Source organism: Chaetodon auriga, chromosome 12 (genome assembly GCF_051107435.1).
Source record: "Chaetodon auriga isolate fChaAug3 chromosome 12, fChaAug3.hap1, whole genome shotgun sequence".
Lineage (NCBI taxonomy): Eukaryota > Metazoa > Chordata > Actinopteri > Chaetodontiformes > Chaetodontidae > Chaetodon > Chaetodon auriga.
The window spans coordinates 621,794-644,899 of record NC_135085.1 but is presented as its reverse complement, the minus strand read 5'-3'; the positions used below and the strand labels follow the sequence as shown (position 1 = coordinate 644,899).

The 23,106-nt window shown below is 42.4% G+C and overlaps 1 protein-coding gene across 5 annotated transcripts in view; it reads left to right on the top strand.

Moving 5' to 3' along the window:
- The window catches only part of rnf31 (ring finger protein 31), a 104,433-nt gene extending 81,438 nt beyond the window's left edge, over window positions 1-22,995 (top strand). For 2 of the 5 annotated variants that reach the window (XM_076745922.1, XM_076745921.1), the window contains 7 exons: window positions 1,977-2,091; window positions 6,042-6,154; window positions 12,050-12,160; window positions 12,854-12,902; window positions 14,920-15,016; window positions 18,170-18,335; window positions 18,728-22,995. In XM_076745922.1, the coding sequence (XP_076602037.1) occupies window positions 1,977-2,091; window positions 6,042-6,154; window positions 12,050-12,160; window positions 12,854-12,902; window positions 14,920-15,016; window positions 18,170-18,335; window positions 18,728-18,778 (702 nt within the window). In that variant the 3' untranslated portion in view covers window positions 18,779-22,995. Of the gene's footprint in view, window positions 1-1,976; window positions 2,092-6,041; window positions 6,155-12,049; window positions 12,161-12,853; window positions 12,903-13,048; window positions 13,130-14,078; window positions 15,017-18,169; window positions 18,336-18,727 lie in introns of those variants that run through there. The other 3 variants (XR_013077898.1, XR_013077899.1, XR_013077900.1) reach the window with 3 other exon arrangements.
- Window positions 22,996-23,106: the final 111 nt, after the last annotated feature.

The window sequence follows — 23,106 nt, the reverse complement described above, 5'->3', positions numbered from 1 at the left end:
TCCTTATGTCCTGAAGACATGCTTGTAGTCTAGTTAACTGACTGGTTTCTTCTGGCTTCATTGATAAATATAGCTGGGTATCATTTGCATAGCAATGAAAATTTATTGAGTGCTTTCTGATAATCTTCCCTAAAGGAAGCATATATAAGGTGAATAGAATTGGTCCAAGCACAAAACCCTGCGGAACTCCATAGCTGACTTTAGCGAGCACAGAGGAGTCATCATTAATGTGTACAAACTGAGAGCAGTCTGACAAGTGGGATTTAAACCAGCTTAGCGCAGTTCCCTTAATGCCAATGAAGTGTTCCAGTCTCTGTAATAGGATACCATGGTCAGTGGTGTCAAATGCAGCACTAAGATCCAATAAGACTAGTACAGAGACAAATCCTTTATCAGATGCAATTAGAAGGTCATTTGTAACTTTAACCAATGCTGTCTTTGTACTTTCATGCACTCTAAATCTTTACTGGAAATCCTCAAAAAAACTATTTTTGTGTAGAAGGTCGTACAGTTTATTAGCAACTGCTTTCTCAAGAGTTTTTGAGAGAAAGGGAAGGTTGGATGTCAGTCTATAGTTGGTGGCACGCTGGCCCGGTGGTAACACTGTCGCCTCAGCTAGAAGGTCCCGGGTTCGAATCTCGCTGTGGGCGCCGGGGGTGTGGCCTCCAGTGCCTGCTGCTCGAGGAAAAAGGGCCCTTCTGTATGGAGTTTGCATGTTCTCACCGTGTTCACCTCCTCCATAAAAATACCCCCACCTGACCTGAAGATCACCACCTGACCTGACCAATGGTGACAAAAGGAACTGGCTCCTGGTTGGAGGAAGGAAGGACAACCAGGATGGGTTAAAGGCAGAAGACAAATTTCACCAGTGCATGGCGTGTGTGTGTGCATGGATGTATCTGTGTGACAAATAAATTCTGATTCTTCTTCTTGGCTAAAACCTGGATCAAGAGTAGGTTTTATTACAGCTACTTTAAAGGACTGTGGTATGTAGCCTGTTAAATAAATTAATAGATAAATTGATCATGTCTAATACGCAAGAGTCAATTAAAGGTAAGATTTCTTTAAGTAGCTTAGTCGGGATGGGGTCTAAAATACAGGTTGATGATTTTGATGGTGAAATTATTGAAATTAGTTGGTGAAGGTGTAAAACAGTTTGTAACTGCGACAGGTTGAATAAGTTTCTACAGTTTCTGTGTCTGAAGACATAACAGTACCTGTTGACGACAGGAGCCCATGAATTCTGTCTCTAATAGTAAGAATTTTATCATTAAAGAAGCTCATGAAGTCATTACTGTTCAGAGCTAAAGGAATACATAGTTCAACAGAATTATGGCTGAAGATGTGCTGAAGAGAAACCTGGAATTGTTCTTATTTTCCTCCATAGTGTAGAGTAATAGGCTGCCCTGGCACTGCGGAGGGCTCTCCCATTTCCTTTCTATATTTCGTGAAGTTTTCTTTAATTTGTGGGTTTGAGGGGTATACCATGGAGCTAACCTCCTCTGTTTTATTATCTTCTTTTTTAGGGGGGCAACAGAGTCAAGTGTCATACGCAATGAACCTGTAGCACTATCAACCAGGTAGTCAGTCTTACCAAAGTAAGAGGTACTTTTTGTCCTTATACATTCATAGCTTTCATAGCATTTACATCTGTGCACATTCAGAGATGTCATCATCACTGACAGCACTCTACATTGCTCCATAAAAGTTTTGATACACTGTTAAAAAAATCAAACTCTTTTCAACACAAAAATATGACTAACCACTCTCTTTTTAGTTAACTAAAGTAGTCCTGAATAATTTGTTAATGTAGATATAATGTTAAACATAGTGAACCAATTTGACTGAACTTAACTTGAAAAATAAAATTAAAATTTAGTTCCCTTTCATACCCTGTAATGCATTGATTTCATCAGGGAATGGACAGGTGCTTATCAGTAGAACAGTATATGCACGTTTTGCTCTTGTCTCTGCAGTGGGAGTCTCAGCATGCTGGTCTGTCCTGTGAACAGTTCCAGTCATGGAAGAGAGAGAATGATCCAGAGTATCAGAGACAGGGCCTGGCTGGATACCTCAGAGACAATGGAATCAGTAAGTGCACATACACACACACACACACACACACACACACACACACACACACACACGCACACACACACACACACACACACACACACACACACACACGCACACACACACACACACACACACACAGATTTCTACAGTATTATTTTCTTGCAGCATTTGTTTAAGGTAATACATGGTTCTGCTTTAGCTAGATGTGCTCTAGTAATGGATTTGTAATTTATGTACGCTACGCTTTGCCCACGCTGAACTTTATTAAACCAACCCTGTTATTTTCAACTCAAATACTTTGAAAATGAAGTTAATATGTTATACTAATACCCACCAATGTCACTAAGCTGCAGTTGAGTGCTGCAAACAGAAGACTGTCATACTCAGAGTGATGTTTTACATAAAAATCTTCTGATGGTCAGAAGAGTTGAGAGACAAGTTGAATTCAGTAGTCATGTTTGCATTTTTTTTGTCAGCATCAATACCATCATGTACCTTGTTTCTGCTGAATACCTCAATCTAAACAAGTCTGGACTTGACTGGGTACTTGGATGGGAGACCCATGAGAAAAACCAAGGTGCTGTTGCAAGTGGTGTTGGTGGGCCATTAGGGAACAAAGTCCTAATGCTCCAATGCAGTGTTTGTTCTGTAGAAGATGCCGTCCTTTGGCTGAGATGTTAAACAAAGGTCCTGACTAACTGTGGTCATTAAAGATCTGATGGCACTTTATGCAAGAAATTGAGCATTCCCCAGTGTCCTGGCAAAATTCCCAAGATAGCTCTTTCTATCTAGTGACCTAGTTATCCCCATGTAATTTGGTCAATGTTTTTCTCCCTCCCAATCCAGTCAGTTTTCAAAATGAAACACTTTGTGCAGACAAAAAAATAAAACGTTTAACTACATATTTTACACACCCATAGAAGAAGCACAAAAATGAAGGAAAACAACAAACAACAAAAATGGGAAGGCAAAGGGCTGTGTTTCTGAAATGCTCCTGGCAGAATATGAGGCTGTGCTGAGGATGGAACAAAACACAGAGCTGTGCCCAGTGGAATCAAGAAATTGAGATTTTATATCTTGTTCTTATTTTTATTTTTTATTGTCCAGGACTGGTACAGTGATACACTTCTTGTCGAATTTTCTAAATATTTAAATGGTTTAAGGACCGCAACAACCATCTACTCCTGGAGGTTCTTCATACCTTCATAGATAGATAGATAGATAGATAGATAGATAGATAGATAGATACTTTATTCATCCCCAAGGGAAATTCACAAGTCCCAGCATATTCCACAAATTTTAAGTAAAAGGCATACAATAAATAATCTAAAAGCACAGCAAGCAAAGAATTAAAAGTTAAAAGTAAAAATGTAAAAATGTCCACATGTCCAGTGCAAATAGGATTAAAAGTGATGTCCAGTGCAAACAGAATTAAAAGTAAAAATGTCCAGTGCAAACAGAATTAAAAGTAAAAATGTCCAATGCAACAGAATTCAAGTGTTTAAATGAGTTTACCACACAGTCCCCCTTAATGGTCAGAGGCTCTGGATGAGGCCTGGGCCTCCTGAAGTCCACCACCATCTCCCTGGTCTTGGTGGTGTTGAGGTGCAGGTGGTTGAAGTCGTACCATGTGACAAAGTCCTGGATCAGTGTCCTGTACTCCTCCTCCTGTCCGTTCCTGATACAGCCCACGATAGCAGTGTCGTCTGCGAACACTTGCACGTGGCAGGACTCTGAGTCTTATTGGAAGTCCGATGTGTCCGAGGTGAACAGGACTGGAGAGAGTACGGTCCCCTGCAGTGCTCCTGTGCTGCAAACCACGGTGTCAGACCTGCAGTCCCTCAGTCTCACATACTGAGGTCTGCCTATCAGACCTGTAATCCAGACCACCAGGTGTGAGCCTACTCCCGTCAGTTTATCTCTGAGGAGCAGAGGCTGGATGGTTTTGAAGGCGCTGGAGAAGTCCAAAAATGTAATCCTCACCGCGGCACTGCCCCTGTCCAGGTGGGAGAGGGATTGGTGTAGCAAGTAGACAATGGCGTCCTCCACTCCCACCTTCTCCTGGTAAGCAAACAACAGAGGGTCAATTGAGTGGCACACCTGTGGCCTCAGGTGGTGTAGCAGCAGCCACCCCATGGTCTTCATCACGTGTGATGTCATGGCGACTGGCCTGAAGTCATTCAGCTCCTCAGGTTGTGGTCTCTTTGGGACTGGGATGATGCAGGATGTTTTCCACAGCTGAGGGACCCTCCCTTGCTCCAGGCTCAGGTTGAAGACACGCTGTAGGGGGTCTCCCAGCTCCAACGCGCAGGCCTTCAACAGTTGGGGGGATACTCCATCTGGACCCGCTGCCTTACTGGGTTGAAGCCTCCTCACCTCTCCACACACATGGGCTGCTGTGATCTTGGGTGTGGGGATGGTCTCCTCTGTGCTGGTGTCTAGAGGGAGAGAGAGAAAGAGGGTGGGGAGGGGGGTGCAGTACTACTCTGAGGTGGGAATGAGTTGGGGTGGTCAAACCTGTTGAAAAAGTTGTTCAGCTGGTTCCCTCTCTCCACATCTCCTTCGATGGTGGCACCCTGCTTCGAGCTGCAGCTGGTGATGATCTTTATCCCGTCCCACACCTCCTTCATGGTGTTGTTCTGCAACTTCTGCTCAAGCTTTCTTCCGTACTGCTCCTTCGTCTCCCTGAGCTGGACTCTGACTTCCCTCTGCACGCGCTTAAGCCCCTGCTGATCACCGTCCTTGAAAGCCCTCTTTCTGGTTTAGAAGAACCTTGATGTCACTTGTGATCCAGGGCTTGTTTTTAGCATAGCATAGTTCTCCCTCACATGATTAAAGTCACCAGGCATCAACACAATGGCCTCAGGATGCTGTGTTTGTAGTTTGGATGACGTCAGCGGAGTGGATGACGTCACACGCTACCTCTGCATCAGCCTGTGGAGGGATGTAAACAATAACGACAATGGCGTGTCCAAACTCTCTGGGCAAATAATAAGGACCAAACTTACAGCCATAAGTTCGATGTCCCTGCAGCAGATGGAGATTTTGGTGCTTACATGCCCAGGATTACACCAGCTTGTGTTGATGTATATGGCGAGTCCTCCTCCTTTTCTTTTCCCGCAGGCTTTTGTGTCTCTGTCTGCCTTGACTGTGCTGAAGCCAGGTAGCTCCACATTAGCATAGGATGTTTGTCGTGAGCCACATTTCAGAAAAGCACAACAAACTGCACTCCCTGTACGTCTTGACATTTTTCACCAGCGCAGCCAGTTCATCGATTTTGTTCGGTAGTGAGTTCACATTTCCCATTGTAACTGAAGGTACCGAAGGCTTGTATCTCCACTTTCTGGCTAGCTGCTTAGCCTTTAGCTTAGCACCGGCTCTGCAGCCTTGATACGGCCTCCTCACCTGGTCAGGTAACTGGGGAACTACGACTGCACAGGACTTTGTTTGCAGAGTGTGCAGTTGGTTCCTCGAATAAACAAGTTTAGGCTTGTTAAAATCCATACCCATAGGATAGAGGTTAATCATAAAAAAAGAGCACTAAAAGCTCTAAAAGTACAAAAAAGTACAATATAGCACACAACACACACAGAGCTGCTGGAAGGGCTGCCACTTGCGATGGCGCCAGAAGCAGAATGAATCATATACAGTCAGATACAGTACCTTCATACCTTCATACCATTGGCTGGGCAGGTGGTATTCAAGTGATGGTGGTCAGGTAAAATATCAACTCCTGGCATGTGTTTATCCCACAGGGACACCCAACCTGCCTTCAATTTGATTCCCATATGAGTCAGGGATACAACACATTAATTCAATGAATGAATGTTCTATACACACCATGCAGAGTAGAATAATTTACCACACTGTACTGACACAGCCTCTCTTCTTACTTTGTTTTTCTTCTTCATCTTTCTCACCATTCACATCCTGCCTGTTACACCTCCTCTCTTCCTTCCCTCCAGCCTGTCCTAACTGTCGCTTTCAGTATGCACTGTCTAAAGGAGGCTGCATGCATTTCTGTTGCTCACAGTGTCGTTACCAGTTCTGCAGTGGCTGCAACAACCCTTTCCATACCGTAAGTCTGACACATATTGAAGTCCTGTATCACAATTTCACACTGTAATTATCAAAGTAATGTAATAGTAATATATTTCATTAGATGAAATGCTGGTCCGCATGTTACTGTACCAGGATACATTTATAATTTCAAATCATTTCAACAACAGACTGTGGTAGAGAATTGAAGATAAACATACTTTGGGGATTTATTATATTTTTTTCTGCTACATTAGATACATTTTTTTTTGCACTCGAAATATCCCTATGTCTGATTTATGAAACAGGACAGGATTTGTTGTTGACCACTGATTTGTTTGACAGGTTTGCAAATTAAGTTTGCTCTTAAATTGTGTGTTTTGGGCAATCAGTAATATATAAGCATATATGTGGCAAGAGCATTATTTAAGCATGGGGCAATAGCCCGTGCTTAAATATCATTCTGTCTGGAGGGATTGCCATAAAATGTCAAATAAAAGTCAGTGTTCAAATAATGCCAAAGTGTCAAATAATAGTAAAATCAACAGCAGATTGCTCAGAAAGGCCTGGTAAAAACATTGTGCTCATGGATGTTATTGAAATCTCAACAATGAATTTGAATTAGTGCTGTGGTTTATCTAAAATAATAGGTGAAATAAATTTTGATTTTGAGATTAACATTTACTGTCATTCATCAGTAAGATCTTCGTGGTTCAGAAGAATGGTGGCCTTGTTTAGCAGTTTTCAATACTGAATTGTTGACTTTTCTGAATCTCAGTTTCTCCAACCCTGGTCTGATGGTTTGGTTTGGTGAACATTTTTTTCTGTTTATTTGAAAACAAACAGTTAAGTTTTCTATTCATGTATTTGTAAAAAAAAAAAAAAAAAAAAAAAAAAAAAAAAGAAGAAAGAATGAACATTCAAGACAACACATCAGTTGACAATGTGACTTCATATCAGAGCAAGACATCGCAATGTCAGCAAAACAGAATCCCTTCTCAGTCTTAACAACCTGGGAAAAATAGTGTAATAAATCTCAATCAGGTGTTGGAAACCAAATCACCACTGTGATACTGGTCATTGAAAAATACTACTTCATAAGAAATTCTAATTGACACACTGTCAGATTTAGCAACAACCCTGGAGGTGTCCACATGATAAGGTTTGTGAAAAGTCTGTTAAGGTGACATTCCATGTATACCTCTGTCTCGATCCGTGTCCGCCAACGCCCTCAATGGCCATCTTCTGGGGACAGTCACCCACCAGACCAACCCTGTCCAGATTCTGATGTCTGGCAACCACCACGAAACAATTCAGTTCCATGTCTTGAAATCACCACATATTCCCTCATCCTGGGTTACCCCTGGCTCCGACAACATAACCCGCACATCGATTGGACCACCAGAGCCATCCTGGGCTGGAGCACCTCCTGCCACCAGATCTGCCTCAGACAGGCAACATCCCACAATGCTCCGCCACTCCCAGCTCTGCACCTGATCTGTCTATGGTGCCATCTGAGTGTCATGATTGTAGGAAAACAAGACCTCTAACAGACCCTTCTCCCTTGCAGTTCCAGCTGCAAGGAGTTAATTATCATTTTGACTATTTACAGAAAGGTGCTAATGCATGGAGACGTGATGTCTGGCCTGAAGCTTTCCTTCCCATTCCTTCAGGAGGACAATTTTTGGTCGAGGTTGATGCCTCGGATACCGGGGGTTGGGGCCGTCCTCTCCCAGCGTCTCCCTGCGGACAACAAACTCCACCCCTGCTCTTTCCTCTCCCTACGGCTCTCCCCTGCAGAGTGCAATTATGATGTGGGAAACCGGGAGCTGTTGGCGGTGGTTCTGGCCCTGCAGGAGCGGCATCACTGGCTGGAGGGGGCTACACAAGCCTTTATAGTTTGGACCGATCACACGAACCTGTCCTACCTCCGCAGACGGCTGAACTCCTGCCAGGCTCGGTGGGCACTTTTCCCGGGACGTTTCGACTTCACTATCACCTACCGGCCCTGCTCTAGGGACGTCAAGCCAGACGCCCTCTCCCGGGAGGGGTAGGACTGACAACGAGACCATCCTCTCTCCCAGCTGTGTGGTGGGGGCGGTCTGGTGACGCATGGAGCAGGAGGCTTACGGTGCCCTCTGGGGTCAGCAGGTTCCGGATGGTTGTCCCCCGGGGCAGCTATTCATTCCACCGGTGGCTAGGTCTTCTGTACTCACCTGGGGCAGTCTTCTCGGATAGCCTGCGACCCAGTAGTCTCCCGCACCCTCGCCCTGGTCCAACAGCAGTTCTGATGGCCCTCAATGGCCACAGACGTCCAAACCTTCGTCGCCGCCTGCACCGTATGTACTCGGAACAAGCCCTCACACTGACCCCTGGCGGGCCTCCTCCAACACTTACCCATTCCTCCATGCCCCTGGTCCCACATTGCCATGGATTTCGTCACCAGTCTGCCCCCATCCGAAGGCAACGACACGATTCTCACCATCCTGGACCGGTTCTCCAAGGCGATACATTTTTTCCCCCTCCCTAAGCTCCCCACCGCCTTGGAGACGGCTAATCTCCTAGTAACCCATGTTTTTAGACTCCACAGCATTCCCCAGGACATAGTGTCCAACTGGAGCCCCCAGTTCACGTTTAAAATGTGGAAAGTGTTCTGCTGGGCGCTGGGGACCACGACCAGCCTCACCTCTGGATACCATCCCCAGTCCAACGGCCAGACGGAACATGCTAACCAGGACTTTGAAACCACTCTATGCTGCGTCACTTGACCGACTCCCGTCCTCTTGGGCCACACACCTCCCCGGGTTGAATACGCACACAATTCACTGATCAGCTCAGCTACGGGTATGTCCCCCCTCATGATTAATGCCGGCTATCAGCCTCCCTTGTTTCCCAGTCCTCTTCTGAATAAATGATGACATTAAACGATATTCACGATAACAATTTCTAATACCCATCCTAATATACATGATGGTCCAAGGCATAACTAACTTAACGTACCAAAGAAATAAAGAAGGGCAGACTATATTTGCCGAAATGACTATCGCTATTATGGTTACCTATTAATAAATGTCTCCCGCTAAGCACATTCAACCTAACTGCTATGAACCCCTAGATGGCAGTATGGCTTCACGGTAAGAACTCAGAGAAAATCTTTGGACTAGTTAAATTCACAGTTTTGTGATCCTGTAAGTTAGAAACACCAGGAAAGCATTGTTATTGTACAGATCACGAGCATAGCAATGTAATAACATCCACAGTTAAATCAAACATAGAGATTTGGTTAATTTGGTAGGTTAAGAAGAAGGCACACAGACATACAGCACAGTTTGCTTCAGGAATGTCTAATTTACAACCCATCAGCATTATCTGGTTTGAAGATTCCTTTGAGACATGGCATTCGTCCATCCAGGCAGTTTTATTGTCCTTAACTCCCATGGGCTATCAAGAAAGAGTTAGCACCTCCATGAGAACAGAGCAGATGTAAATTTGAAGTGAGGTGTTATCAGTGACTCTTGTTGCCCTGAAAGAATGTGAAAAGTTGTTCTACAACCAGACATCTTGTCTCTGCCTGAGTTCACACCTTCCTGTGATCTTTCCAAATGGTCAATAACTCTTAAAAGTCTGATTGTTTTATCACTCCACTTCTCCTGAGGAATGCAAAGAGGGGAGAAGAGGGTCAGTTACAGACCGGTTCTGCTACAATTAACATGTACAAACTGAGAGCGATCTGAATAGTAGGATTTAAACCAGTTTAGTACAATTCCATTAATGCAAATGAAGTGTTCCAGTCTCTGCAATAGGATACCATCTTCAATGTAGCATGAAGATCTATTAAGACTAGTGTTGGGGAATTAGGTCATTAAACCTTTGGGTGCACTCGTTAATATAAAACAGGGCACCAACCTTCCTCAGCTCAGAAGGATTTTATTTATTCTTTTCTTTTAATGCTGATTTAATAATAATTAACGAATTAATGGTAGATCAGTCTCATCATCTGAAGCGAAAGCTCTCGATACAGTGATCGTCTATTTCCAGCTCAAAAGGACACTATGTGACAATGACTTAAATGAAAAGTATTATTTATTTGACACAACAATGAGAATGGATATGAATCATGAATGATACGACAAATAATATGGATTATATGATGTAACACAAACAACTGGTTGAAGGAACTATAGCAAAATAATAAAAGAAATGAGTTTGGCAATAGTGAGAAGTAGTTTTGAAGAAAAATGAGGACGCAAATGTAGTGTTCATTTTTGGAATTAATGACGAGGCAAGTCTAATGAAAATTGAGATTGTTATAGCCTACAACACCAACTCTTGATTCAAAGCAGCATAGAAAATGCCTACTTCCGTGCCAGCGGCACTCCGGTGATTGCCTGTCCCGAACGGACACTAAGGAGGGGCCACAGGCTGTCGCTTGTGGCTCTGATCTGCGCTGCAGTCCAATGGGGGAACCAGTCGAACTGCAGTGGAGAGCCAGTGTTGGACAGAGATGCTTCAGGGGCTGGAAGGCCTTCGGTGTTGGTAACAGACAAGGAGTGGCTCTTTGACCTAGACAGATGGGTTGAGGCTGGCTGCAGGACTTCAGTCCAAAAAGGTTGACGGCCATATGGCAAGACTTCTCGGTTGACGATACAGTTGAGAGTACTTTCGATGGCCGGTCGAAAATATCGACAAAAACATTATTACGTGATCCTTTAATGGTTAAGGAAAACAAAAATCGGCTTTAACTTTGAACAAGTCATGTGGTAGAATGTGGAAGTAGACAAAAGATTACAATAATGTGCCAATAGGCGGGCAAAAGACAACCGATGAGTAAAAATTTAAGTTGCAAGAACTTAAAAAAAAACTAAAAATGCAGAAGTGAGTAAAGAAAAAAAGAAGCGTCATTATAGAACAAAGAAGAAGTAACAAAGAAGAAGTGAGCGCTTGCCACGTCCTGCGGGCAGTATACCCGCCGGTGCTCTGGGGCGTGTCTGTGACAAACAGGCCTTTGCTCTCTTTAGAATGATTTATAGGTGAACGCTGTTATTTCATCCTAAAATTTAAAAAAAAAACAAAACAAAAACCCATTAACTAATGATTGCGTGCAATTGACTCATCTGCTTCTCACTATGGTCAATCTGAGAGTTTAAACGATCAACAGTTGCTTGGAGCCCCCGGCCACTAGGGGGGCCCTGGCCACTTATTTACAACAATGATTATTGATACACAGCTGATTAGCAACTGCTTTCTCAAGATTTCTTTGAGAGAAAGGGGAGGTTGGATATACGTCTATAGTTGGCTAACACCCCTGGATCAAGCGTAGGCTTTTGAGAAGACGTATTATTACAGCTACTTTAAAGGACTATGGTGTAGCCTGTTGATGAAGACAGATTGATCATGTCTAATAAGGAAGAGCCAATTAAGGGTAAAACTTCTTTTAGCAGCTTAGTTGGGATTGCATCTAAAACACAGATTGACAATTTTGATTATGAAATTATTGAAATTAGTTGGTGACAGTCAACAGGTGAAAAACAGACTAAAACTACGACAGGTTTAATAACAATTTCTATGCTTTCTGCATTTGAAAATAAATCAGTACCTGTTGATGGCAGGAGGTGATGAATTCTGTCTCTAATAGTAAGAATTTTATCATTAAAGAAGCTCATGAAGTCAGTACTACTGAGGGCTAAAGGAATTGGTTCAACAGAATTATGGCTCTCTGTCAGCCTGCCTACAGTGCTGAAGAGAAACCTGGGATTGTTCTTATTTTCCTCAATTAGTGAAGAGTAATAGGCTGCCCTAGCACTGTGGAGGGCTTTCGTGTATGTTTTAAGACTGTCTTGCCACTTAAAAACATCATTGTCATTGTTAGAGATGATTCACATTTGACATACAGTACAGTACAATACAGGCATCTCTTCTCTTTTCTTCCATTCAGACCTGTGCAGTGGATGAGTGCAGTGTGTCTGGATTACATGCCCATCATCCCAGAGACTGCCTCTTCTATCTGAGAGACTGGGAACCTTCCAGACTGCAGGCTTTACTGCAGGTACACCAACACACACACACTCACATATCAATTGCTTCTAAAATGTCTTTTGTGAAATATTTTTAATACATGATACTATTACTCTTTGCATTGTTTTCTAAAATGTTTTTGTTTTTTATTTTAAAATGTCAGTGTTTTCTGTTTTATGGCTGTCTTTGCTAAAATGTTGTGTTTTCTATTTATTGTGTTTTTTAATTCGTTAATTTAGCGGCACGGTGGCACAGCAGGTAGTGCGCGTGCCTCACAGCAAAAAGGTCGCTGGTTCGATCCCCGAGTCGGGCAGGGCCTTTCTGTGTGCATGTTCTTCCCGTGCATGTGTGGGCTCTCTCCGGGCACTCCGGCTTCCTCCCACAGACCAAAAACATGCTCTACTCTAAATTGTCCTTAGGTGTGAGTGTGAGTGTGAATGGTTGTTTGTGTCTATATGTTGCCCTGCAATCGACTGGCGACCGGTTCAGGGTGTACCCCGCCTCTCACCCGTTGACAGCTGGGATAGACTCCAGCCCGAAAGGGATAGGCGGTACAGAAGATGAATGAATGAATTTGTTAATTTGTTCTAGAAAATATGGTTGTGTTTTTCAGTTTTGTTGTCAGAAGTGTGTTTTTTAAATGTTGTGTTTTTTTCAATATTTGGCACCTCTGGGCCTTTATCTCACACGAGCAACCAGTGTTCTTTTTTTCTTTGTGACTCAGACTAATGGAGTGGCCTTCAACTCTGAACCTCCTCCTGGAACACAAACAGGTAGTCAAAATTTTATTTTCAACAATACAAACCAAAACCCTCCATCCACTATTCCCTTGCATTACAGTAATCAGATTTTGTTGTCATTAATAGAAGCCCAATTGCTCTTTTTTTTTTGTCATTTTATTGCATCCACTCCGCTCCAGGGCATGTTTGTATTGTAGGGAATCTTCGCATCGAGTAGCCCAGTGCCCTATTTGGCCAAAAGAGTCGACCTGGCAGTGAAGGTGGGCATACTGTTGGGTCAAACTAGTTCCATTGAGTCCTCGCTTCCTTGTTTAGAGCTGCAAGCCACTCTAACCTCCATCAGTGGCGCTTGGAAAGATTCAGGGCTGGAGCTCGTTTCGTCTCGCTACCTGTCTCCGCCCAGGCTAAGGAGAGGTACATAGGTGAGCCTTTGGGTGCCGGCATCATTCGGCCCTCTTCCTATCCACTCAGTGCTGGGTTTTTCTTTGTTGAGAAGAAACATAAAACGTGTGTAAAATAACATAACCATCAAGAACAAATACCCCTTGCCACTTCTTTCATTCCTGTTCGAGCTCCTCCATGGGGCGAAGGTCTTCTCTAAGCTTGATTTGAGAAATGCTTACCATCTGGTGTGTATCTGCGAGGGAGATGAATGGACAGCCTTTAATATGCCATTGGGGCATTTCAAGTACCTTGTTATGCCTTTTGGACTAACACCCCCCCACGCTCTTCCAGGCTTTAGTAAATGATGTTTTGAGAGATTTTTTTCTTGGCCGTTTTGTGTTTATTTATTTACATTATATTTTAATTTATTCTTGCAACCAGGATGAACACACATCCAACACGTTCGCCTTGTACTCCAAACGTTAGTGGAGAACAGACTATTTATCAAGGCGGAGAAGTGTGCCTTCCACCAGTCATCTGTTTTGTTTTTGGGGTACATTATTAAAGGCGGGCAGATCAAAGCAGATCCACTGAAGGTGCAGGTGGTGGCCGAGTGGCCCACTGCGGACAACTGCAAACAGCTTCAGCAGCTTTTGGGATTTGCCCATTCTTACAGACACTTCATGATGAACTTTAGTCGCATGGTAGTGCCGCTCACCCGCCTCACCTCCATGAAACTAAAGTTCACCTGGCCTGAGGAGGTGGAGAAAGCCTTCCAGCATATTAAGACACTGTTCACTGCTGCGCCTGTTCACATCCAACCAGATCCCACCAAACAGTTCTTTGTGGAGGTAGATGTCTCGGACACCGGAGTTGGAGCGGTGCTGTCTTCAGTGTTGAGGCCCAGACCAGCATCTTCATCCGTGCACATTCTTCTCCCGAAGACTATGCCCCGCGGAGAGGAACAACGATGTGGGTAACTGGGAGCTGCTGGCGGTCAAGATGGCGCTTGAGGAGTGGCGTCACTGGCTGGAGGGGGTCAAGCAACTGGTTGTGGTTTGGACAGACCACAAAAACCTTGCATATATTCAAAAAGCTACTCGCCAGGCCAGATGGGCCATGTTTTTCAGTCGCGTCAACTTCACCATGACTTACAGATCTGGTTCACCCAACACTACATCAGTCAGTCAGTCAGTCAGGCTGCAGTATGTGTCTCAGTATCAACAAATAATTACTGTAATTACCAAATGTTAAAATGACAACACGCTAAACTGCAATGAGTATGATAAGCATTACACCTGTTCAACATCATTTAATATTGTCATTGTGAGTATATTAGTATGCTGATACTATAATTTAACTCAAAGCCCTGCTGTGCCAACTACAGCTTCACAGAGCTGCTAGCATAGCAGTAGACTTGGTCCTGTCATATGAAATACAGTTCGACATTAAGTCAGAATAATCTACTGACTTTATATTTAAACCCTAATAACATCTGTCAACGACCATTATCCTTAATTTTCATTCTTGATTAAGTCTGTTTCTAATCTTAATTTTCAATAAAAACCTTGTCTTGTGTAAATCTTGGGTAAACATGATAGCCATTTTAAATGTTTTCCAGTTCATATGATCTGCTCTCTCTCTCTTTGTTTATCTATTTTTGCAGGTCTGTGTGGAGTGATAGAACAGAAAGATGAGGGAGGGCAGCAGCCAGATTCAGCCTGTGGTGCTCAGACCCAACCGGGACATGCTGGTCTATGCGAGTATGGGGCCCTTTTTAAGTATTATCTTCAGAAAAACAAGTTTAAAAAAAACTGCAATGTTACAAGCTATTATAAAGATGACATAACCATAACACTAATAATAACAAATTAAAGTAAAAATGACTGTAAAAACTAACAATAACAGTAAAAATGTGCAAATGCTAATTTGTGCAGATGGTAATTAAAATAACAATAATTTAAGGGGAAAGTCCCATTAGGACTGGCTGCCTTTGCTGGGCGGAGTAGTCCCCTCCTCACCTTTGAATTTCCCTTGGGGATGAATAAAGTATCTATCTATCTATCTATCTATCTATCTATCTATCTATCTGTCCGTCCGTCCGTCCGTCCATTCAAAGCAGCCCTCCAGGGTAGCATATGTCTCGTCAGACCATCTCATCACAGTCCTCGTGGGTGTGGGGTGATGCATGACCAGTGGTTTGGTACCTGGGCTGAAGGCGAAGCAGGCTGTGGTCTGATCTACCAGGTGGGGAAAGGGTGTTGCAATGTAGGCCTCTTTAACATTTGCGTATAGCAGATCTAGGGTCCTGCCCTCTCAGGTTGTACAGTCCACAAACTGAGTAAAGGGAAAAGTCTCATTCAGCATCACTTGTTTAAAATCACCAGAGATGATGAAGAAAGCTGTGGAGTGCAGGGTCTGGAGTCTCGCAGTAACACAGTGTTAGGTGTACGAACACCCTGAGACCAGAGGAAGGCGAACTCACTGTGAAGACTTCAGAGAGAACACAGGGCACAGGCAGGTAGAAACAAAAAGGGTTTATTAACCAAGGGTGTCCACAAAAACGGGTAAACAAAAGGCGAGAGCACAAAAACCACTCTGCACAGTTCAACCAAGGGTGTCCACCAAAACGGGAAGAAAACAAGGCGAGAGCAAAAAACACGCTCTGAAGAATCCGAGCTCCAACTCCTCTCACAACCGAGGCTGGGCTGAGGGCTTTCCACAGGACAAAAGGCTCCTACAAAAGAAGAACAGAGCATAGGCCAGTGGACCGAAAAGACACAGGGGATCAGAAGGCTGGCAGAGGTACAACTGAATACCACGGAGGTAAGCAGACGATCTGACGAATACTGGAGAGAAGAGCCGGGGTTAAATGCAGCAGCTGATAAGGAGGTGATGAGGTGATGACTTGCAGGTGTGTGAGAGGAGGCGGGTAGGAGGAGCTGCCTAACAGGTGCACTCTCCCAGCACGGACCTGGACAGACAGGGGAAGACAGACAAGACCACAAGGGGGCAAAGGAAACACAGGGAAAACACAGGGAAAAAAGGGGAAGACAGAGCCCTGCCTGACACACAGTGGATGACATCACATTTGGTTGCCGTGTTACTGGAGGGGGCAATGGAAACAACAACCAAGAGTGTGTGAAAACTCCCTAGGCATATAATATGGACTAAGCTGCATGGCTAACAGTCCAATGGCAGGGCTGCAGAAAGTTTCCTTAACAATAATGTGATCAGGGTGGCACCAACTGTTATTAATAAAAGCAGCAAGCTCAGCACCTCTTTTCTTACTGTACTCAGATTTGCTCCTGTCTGCCCAAACTGTCTGAAAGCCATTAATGGTAATGATGTACTATCTTCCCATAGCCATGTCTCCATAAAACACATAACTCTACACTCACGGAAGTCCCTCCGATTCCTCACATAGCCCACCAGCTCATTCATTTTATTGTCCAGCGATCTCACATTGCCCAAGGGGAGATACAATTTATATTTCCTCTTCTCCATGTGTCTCAGTTGTCTGGACCCAGCTTTCTTCCCCCATTACTTCGTTCCACCCCAGCATCCTCTGTGTGTCTTCCTCATAACTTCATTACTAGTCCTGCAACTCATCCACTTTAGCATGTGTCGAGCTGTAATGACGCTGGAGATTGGCCTTTTTCATTTCTGCAAGTGCACACAATCTAACTTCGCCATATTGGCTTGAATTTCATGCATGACAGTTGGCATGATGCATGTTATTTATATGTTGTAACTGCGACACAGGTGTTGTGTTCAGGGACCACCTGGAAGGGTTTTGTGTTATTTTCTTTTATCGCAGAAAAAAAGTAATCACTGTCTGGAGAATTTATCCTGAGTTGCCGCTCGCCTCTTAACTGGAGTGCATGAGAGGGAGCACATAACTCACATCCTGGCCTCCCTCCACTGGCTGCCTGTGCACTTTAGGGTCCAATTTAAGATTCTTTTATTTGTTTTTAAATCTTTAAATGGTCTCAGCCTGCCTTACTTCTCTGAGCTCCTTCACCCCTACGCTCCTGCTCGGTGCCTCAGGTCAGCTGATCTGCTGCACCTGGAGGTACCGAGATCAAAACGGAAGCTCAGAGGGGACAGAGCCTTCTCTGTGGTGGCTCCTAAATTATGGAACGAGCTACCATTGCTCATCAGACAAGCCTTGTCACTGTCCATTTTTAAAACTCGTCTTAAAACCTACTTTTATTCCTTGGCTTTCAACCCAGCACGAGACTCTGCTCTTGTTTTAGTGTTTTATGGCTTCTTATTACTTATTGTTTTAAAAACAGTAAAACAATTATTTTAGTCTTTATTCCTGTTTTTTTTTTTTCTTATTTTATTGTTTTTATATTGTTTTGTCTATTTATGTACAGCACTTTGTTTCAGCTGTGGTTGTTTTTAAAGTGCTATATAAATAAAGTTGAGTTGGGTTTGAGTTGCTTGAGGTTGACATGACTATTTTGCTGATGAGCTTAGTGCTACAGAAATGTACAGTATACTAAAAGTATCTAGTCAGCAGTTAAAATTGGAGGGTTCTCTTTCTAAAATATAAATGATTTGACTAAATTAGAATAAAGCCCTCCGATAATATAAGCCTGCTTCAAACAAAAGCCTGGTTCTTTCTGAAGTTAAGGTATATGAAATTAAATTTTATAAATAAAATTCCTGGTCAATATTTGAGAATTGATGATAAGTAAAATGTCATCAAAACTGATCCACAAAATGTCCAAACTATGAAAAAGACCCATGTTCTTCAAAGGGTATAGTTTTACTTTAATGGGTAAAATCACAAAAGCTTATTCTGACTTTGCTACACCACCAATTCAGAGTTTTATCATCAGTATTAGCAGGAGGCTGCTATGATGTGCTATGTCATCATGCTAATATGGTAGTGTACTGTTGTTCAGGAAGCATTACAGGGAGTACCTGGTCAGCCTGATCAACTGCCACTCCATCGACCCAGCCCCCCTCTACAGTTCCAATGAGCTGTTGCTGGCCTGCAAGAGGTACAAGGTGGAAGACACCCGCAGGGATAGAGAGGATGGCTTCACCTACTACAGCAGACTACTCAAGGTGAGTGTGTGTGTTCGTGGGTGTGTGTGCAAGTATGTCTGCGTGTGTGTGTGTGTGTGCAAACAGTGCATGTGTTTAATTGGTAAATGCGCCTCAGCTATGGCCACAGCTCTATGGATGGCTTTGTGGGTCTGTCAGTTGGTTAGTCTGCCCCTTTGGTCCACATTTATGTTCCTCAGATGGAAAAAAAACTAAAAACCCAATTAATGAAAAATCCATAGGGTACAGAATGGATTTCATGAACTTTATATACAGTATATTCTGTGTATCACAGTGTATGAACCAATATGTTCTATAAATTTTTTACATCTATAATTATTCTTATTATTGAAATTAACAATTGTTGTTTATTTTGATGTGGTGACACTAACATGTCTCTGTGGTCTTTGCAGAAACTGATTGTTGAAGTACCGCTTGGTGACAAGGTGCCACGCAAGAAATAATGAATGCTTTGGTTTCTGTTTCCTGCAGTAATGCTCATGTTGACCTTTCAACTCAAAACTCAGCAACAAGGGACAAAGTGTCAACATCTTCCTTTATGTTTGGCTCTGTAAACATTAACTCAAATTCCTATAATGGTATGTACAGTTTACAGGAGAATGTAATCTCTCAAGGTCTGAATATTTTTATTTATTTTTGTTATTTTAGTTTCATTTCAAAATCCCTCTGTTATGATCCTCATTACTTGTACCATTATTGTGAATTCAGCACTTTTGTCTCTGTAAGGATCCCTGTAGATATGGTCAGTGTTCTAATTGGTCAGGAGTCAGACTGTTGGACGATATTGAACTAATTCTCTGTACTGAACCCTGTCTTGAGCTGTTAGCCATGCAGTGTACTGTACGTTACCACAGTAATCTTCCGAGGTAAAAGTGAGCCAAGTTTATTATACCAGAAAACCTGAGTTAAACCCAAACATAGCTGGCTACCATAATCTTTACTGCATGTTTGTCACTGTTTTGTCTTACTTATTGCACGTAAAAGTAACCACTATAATTGTGCATGTTTAACTTTATATGTAAGTACTGTATCAGAATCAGTTTATATATTCACAGTGTTTACAGATGATTTGTCTTGCATTCACTGTTGGTGATGGGTTGTCAATGAAGTCCCTCCCTTTCAAGGCAGAGTTGGTAAGTTAAACTAATTCATTATAATTAATATGCATCATTATGAACAGGTTTATCTTACTGATTACTGCTGACTTGCTGATTGCAAGTACTTTTAATGAATGATTTGTTTTATTGTGTTATTCTTTTTAATATATAATTTGTTAGGACTGACAGACACAAGCAAGAGGAGTAAATGCTGTGCTCTGTACTATTTCAACTGGTGATGCTTGTTCCAAACTGTCACATGTTTAACCTGAGTCTAACATATCATTGTTGAGGTCATGATTTGTGATGGTGTGCTCTGTGTCTATAATGGGAATTTAATCAAATCAATCTGAACATAAAGCAGGTGAATGGTATAACAGGAACATCTACAATATGGTTACATCAAGAATAGCAACAGTCACAAACAACAGGAAACTCAGAGTATCACTGAGCATCATACCGAAAGGTTTACAAATATACTGTTGGTGTGAGTAAAGTGACATAGTGATGGGCTGAAGGGCTCAACAATCTTATAGCCTGCAGGGTGAAGCTATCCTTGAGCCTCACAATGCAGGACTGGATGCTGTGGTACCATCTGCTGGACAGCAGCAGGCAGAGCAGGTTATGGCTAGGGTGGCAGGGTCGCTGATGATCCTGTTGGCTTTCTTCTTGCACTGCAGAATGGAGGGGTGCCGGTGTTGAGAGTCATGGAGGATGTAGTGGTGCCTATTTGTACACAGCCAGCAACTGTATCTGTACAGAGTGTACCTGGATTTCCTGTATGTCAGTCCATACTTTACTTTAACACTTCCCAGTTAACCTAGGGCTTTGGGAATGTTTGTACAGTAGCCCTAGGTGCAGCATGATCATTTGCAGATGTAGCCAACAACCACATCCATGTGTATAAACATTGTTGATTATGATGAGAAAGTGTTGTGCACCAACAAAGTGCTATGCAAACGTTGCTCTCTATCATACTGAATTAAAAGGTTTACTTGGGCAGTGGACATGTTGTGAAAAAGACCAAAAAAAAAGGCAAAGTTGAGGAGGAGCTCCAGCTACAGTAGCCGTCCTTGGCACAATCAGTTGCAAACCAGATCAAAGCAGGCCAACTCCAAAAGTTGTAGTGCATAACTCTCTAGAAGAGTTCACAATATACAATAACACTACACTCCATACGCTATGCATGTATTAGTGTTAATTATGGAATAATTTTGGTAGGAGCAACAGGAAATTATATGAGATGTCACTACACTAAAACTGCAAACTTGACAAACAGCAAGGAAAGTTGTGAAGTTGAAAGTTGTGCTGTGTTGCTTTGTGTGTCAAGTAAGTTCGAACATAACAACCTTTGTTGTAATGGCAATGAAAAGATCAGGAAGGCAAAAAATATAAACCTGTATGTACTGGCTTGAATTACATGCTGTTATGGATGGCTAAGTTACTGTAGTCAGACAAGTGTCTGGACAAGCTCAGGTTGCAGCATATACAGGTGCAGCTCAAAAAAATTAGAATATCGTGAAAAAGTTTCAGAAAGTGAAGCTCATATATTATATAGATTCATTACACATAGAGTGAAATACTGTAAGCCTTTATTTCTTGTAATTTTGATAACTATGGCTTACAGCTAATGAAAACCCAGAATTCAATGTCTCAGAAAATTAGAATATTGTGAAAAAGTTCAATATTGGAAACTCATGGTGTCACACTCTAATCAGCTAATTATGAATAATAATAATATATAATGAATCTATATAATATATGAGTTTGACTTTCTGAAATGACAGATAAAAAATATTTATATATTTATACTTTTTCATGATATTCAAATTTTTTGAGCTGCACCTGTATGGGTACTGAAAAGTTATGCATTGCATTCATTGTCACAGAAGAGAAATGTACAAGATTCTCCTTACCATTCTTCACTACAGGGTTGGCCCAGACTGTTAAAGGTTAGTGACCAGAGTGGCTGAAGTTAAGTCAATTACACTACAACCACAGAGGCTGTGGTTCTGGAAAGGTGACACTGGCAACTAACTTTGGTAGTTATTTCCAGTATGACATGCTGTGTTGGTACTGAACAGATGAGGACCTCTAATATAACCACTTGAGTTTGAAATGAAAACCTCATCATGTTACTTAAAACTGATTTGCCATCAAATATATGAATTAATATGAAATATACAGTTGTGAATATAATGAACTGCTGTTCCAACCACTTTGATCATTGCAGCAGTATGTCCCTGTTAGTTAGACAATATACCCCAGTCCTATCAGACTCATGCTTGATTTATGTTTCAGTGCTTGGGGTTCCGCTTCACTCACAAGCTCATATTCAATTTTTTGCAATTTGATACTCAATATAACTGAAGTGGCTATGATCCAGGAGGTAAAACTGTCCGCTGATCGGAGGTTTAAGATAAGATAAGATAAGATAAGATAAGATAAGATAAGATAAGACTTTATTGATCCCACACAGGGGAAATTTAGTTGCTACAGCCAGCAAGTATTACAAAGAGCAAGCACATTGGCATAAAGAGGTCACAATAAAAAAGTGTACCAATCAACCTGTGCTTCAATCTACTGGATGAACAACACATCAGGCAGAAATGTGTAATTCTGTCATTGTTATTGCCATAATGCTATCTATGTTTCCACTACTGCTGATCAATATAAGAGGTTGTTCATCTGGACAATGCCCATCCTGATGAGTATAACAGAGACTTGAGGACAGCTTTAAGCTGGGTTTGCATTTTGCATCATGCACTGAGACAAAGCACAACTATGAGTAGGAACAGAGAGAGCTCAGGGCATGGTTGCATCATTCATTCTTCTGTGAAGCATTCTGTAATCTCATGTAATAAAGTAACGTAACACACCACGTTTCAGCCTTGTGGCAACATTTACCAGGAGGTAACTTTTTGCCTTGATTGCACTTCATGGTGTTATAAGACATGAGCTCATAGTATCTTATTACCCTACTAGAACACTGCGTTCTCAAAATGCAGGCTTACTTATGGTTCCTAAAGTCTCAGAAAAGCAGAATGGGAACCAGAGCCTTTAGCTACCAAGCTCCTCTCCTTTGGAACCATTTTCCAGTCTTTGTCCAGGAGGCAGACACCATCTCTACATCGAAGAGTAGGCTTAAAACTTTCCTTTTTGATAAAGCTTATAGTTAGGGCTGGCTCGGGCTTGCCTTGGAACAGCCTTGGCCAGATGGCCACCCACCCAGAGCCTGGTTCTGCCTGAGGTTTCCGCCTATTAAAAGGAAGTTTTTCCTCGCCACTGTTGCCAAGTGCTTGCTCATGAGGGAACTGTTTGAACTCTGTGTGTGTGTGTGTGTACACACACACACACACACACACACACACACACACACACACATTGATTTTAATTATATAAAATAATTAAAATGAATAATTTTCTGGTTGCTGTCTGTATTGATTTTTCCCTAGCTTTTTTCCCTAAATGTTGTATCTGTGAAGCTTCCAATGTATTTTGACTGATGGAAATAAAATTGTAGACAGCATTACCCATGACAATAAACTCATTCATAAACAACACACAGGTGTGTCCTACTTGATGCTATTAAAAACTTTGAGATTCATTTTCCCTTAAACATTTGTCTCAATTGCATTTGACCTAAGTGCGCAGAGCCCATTTTTCCTCATCCC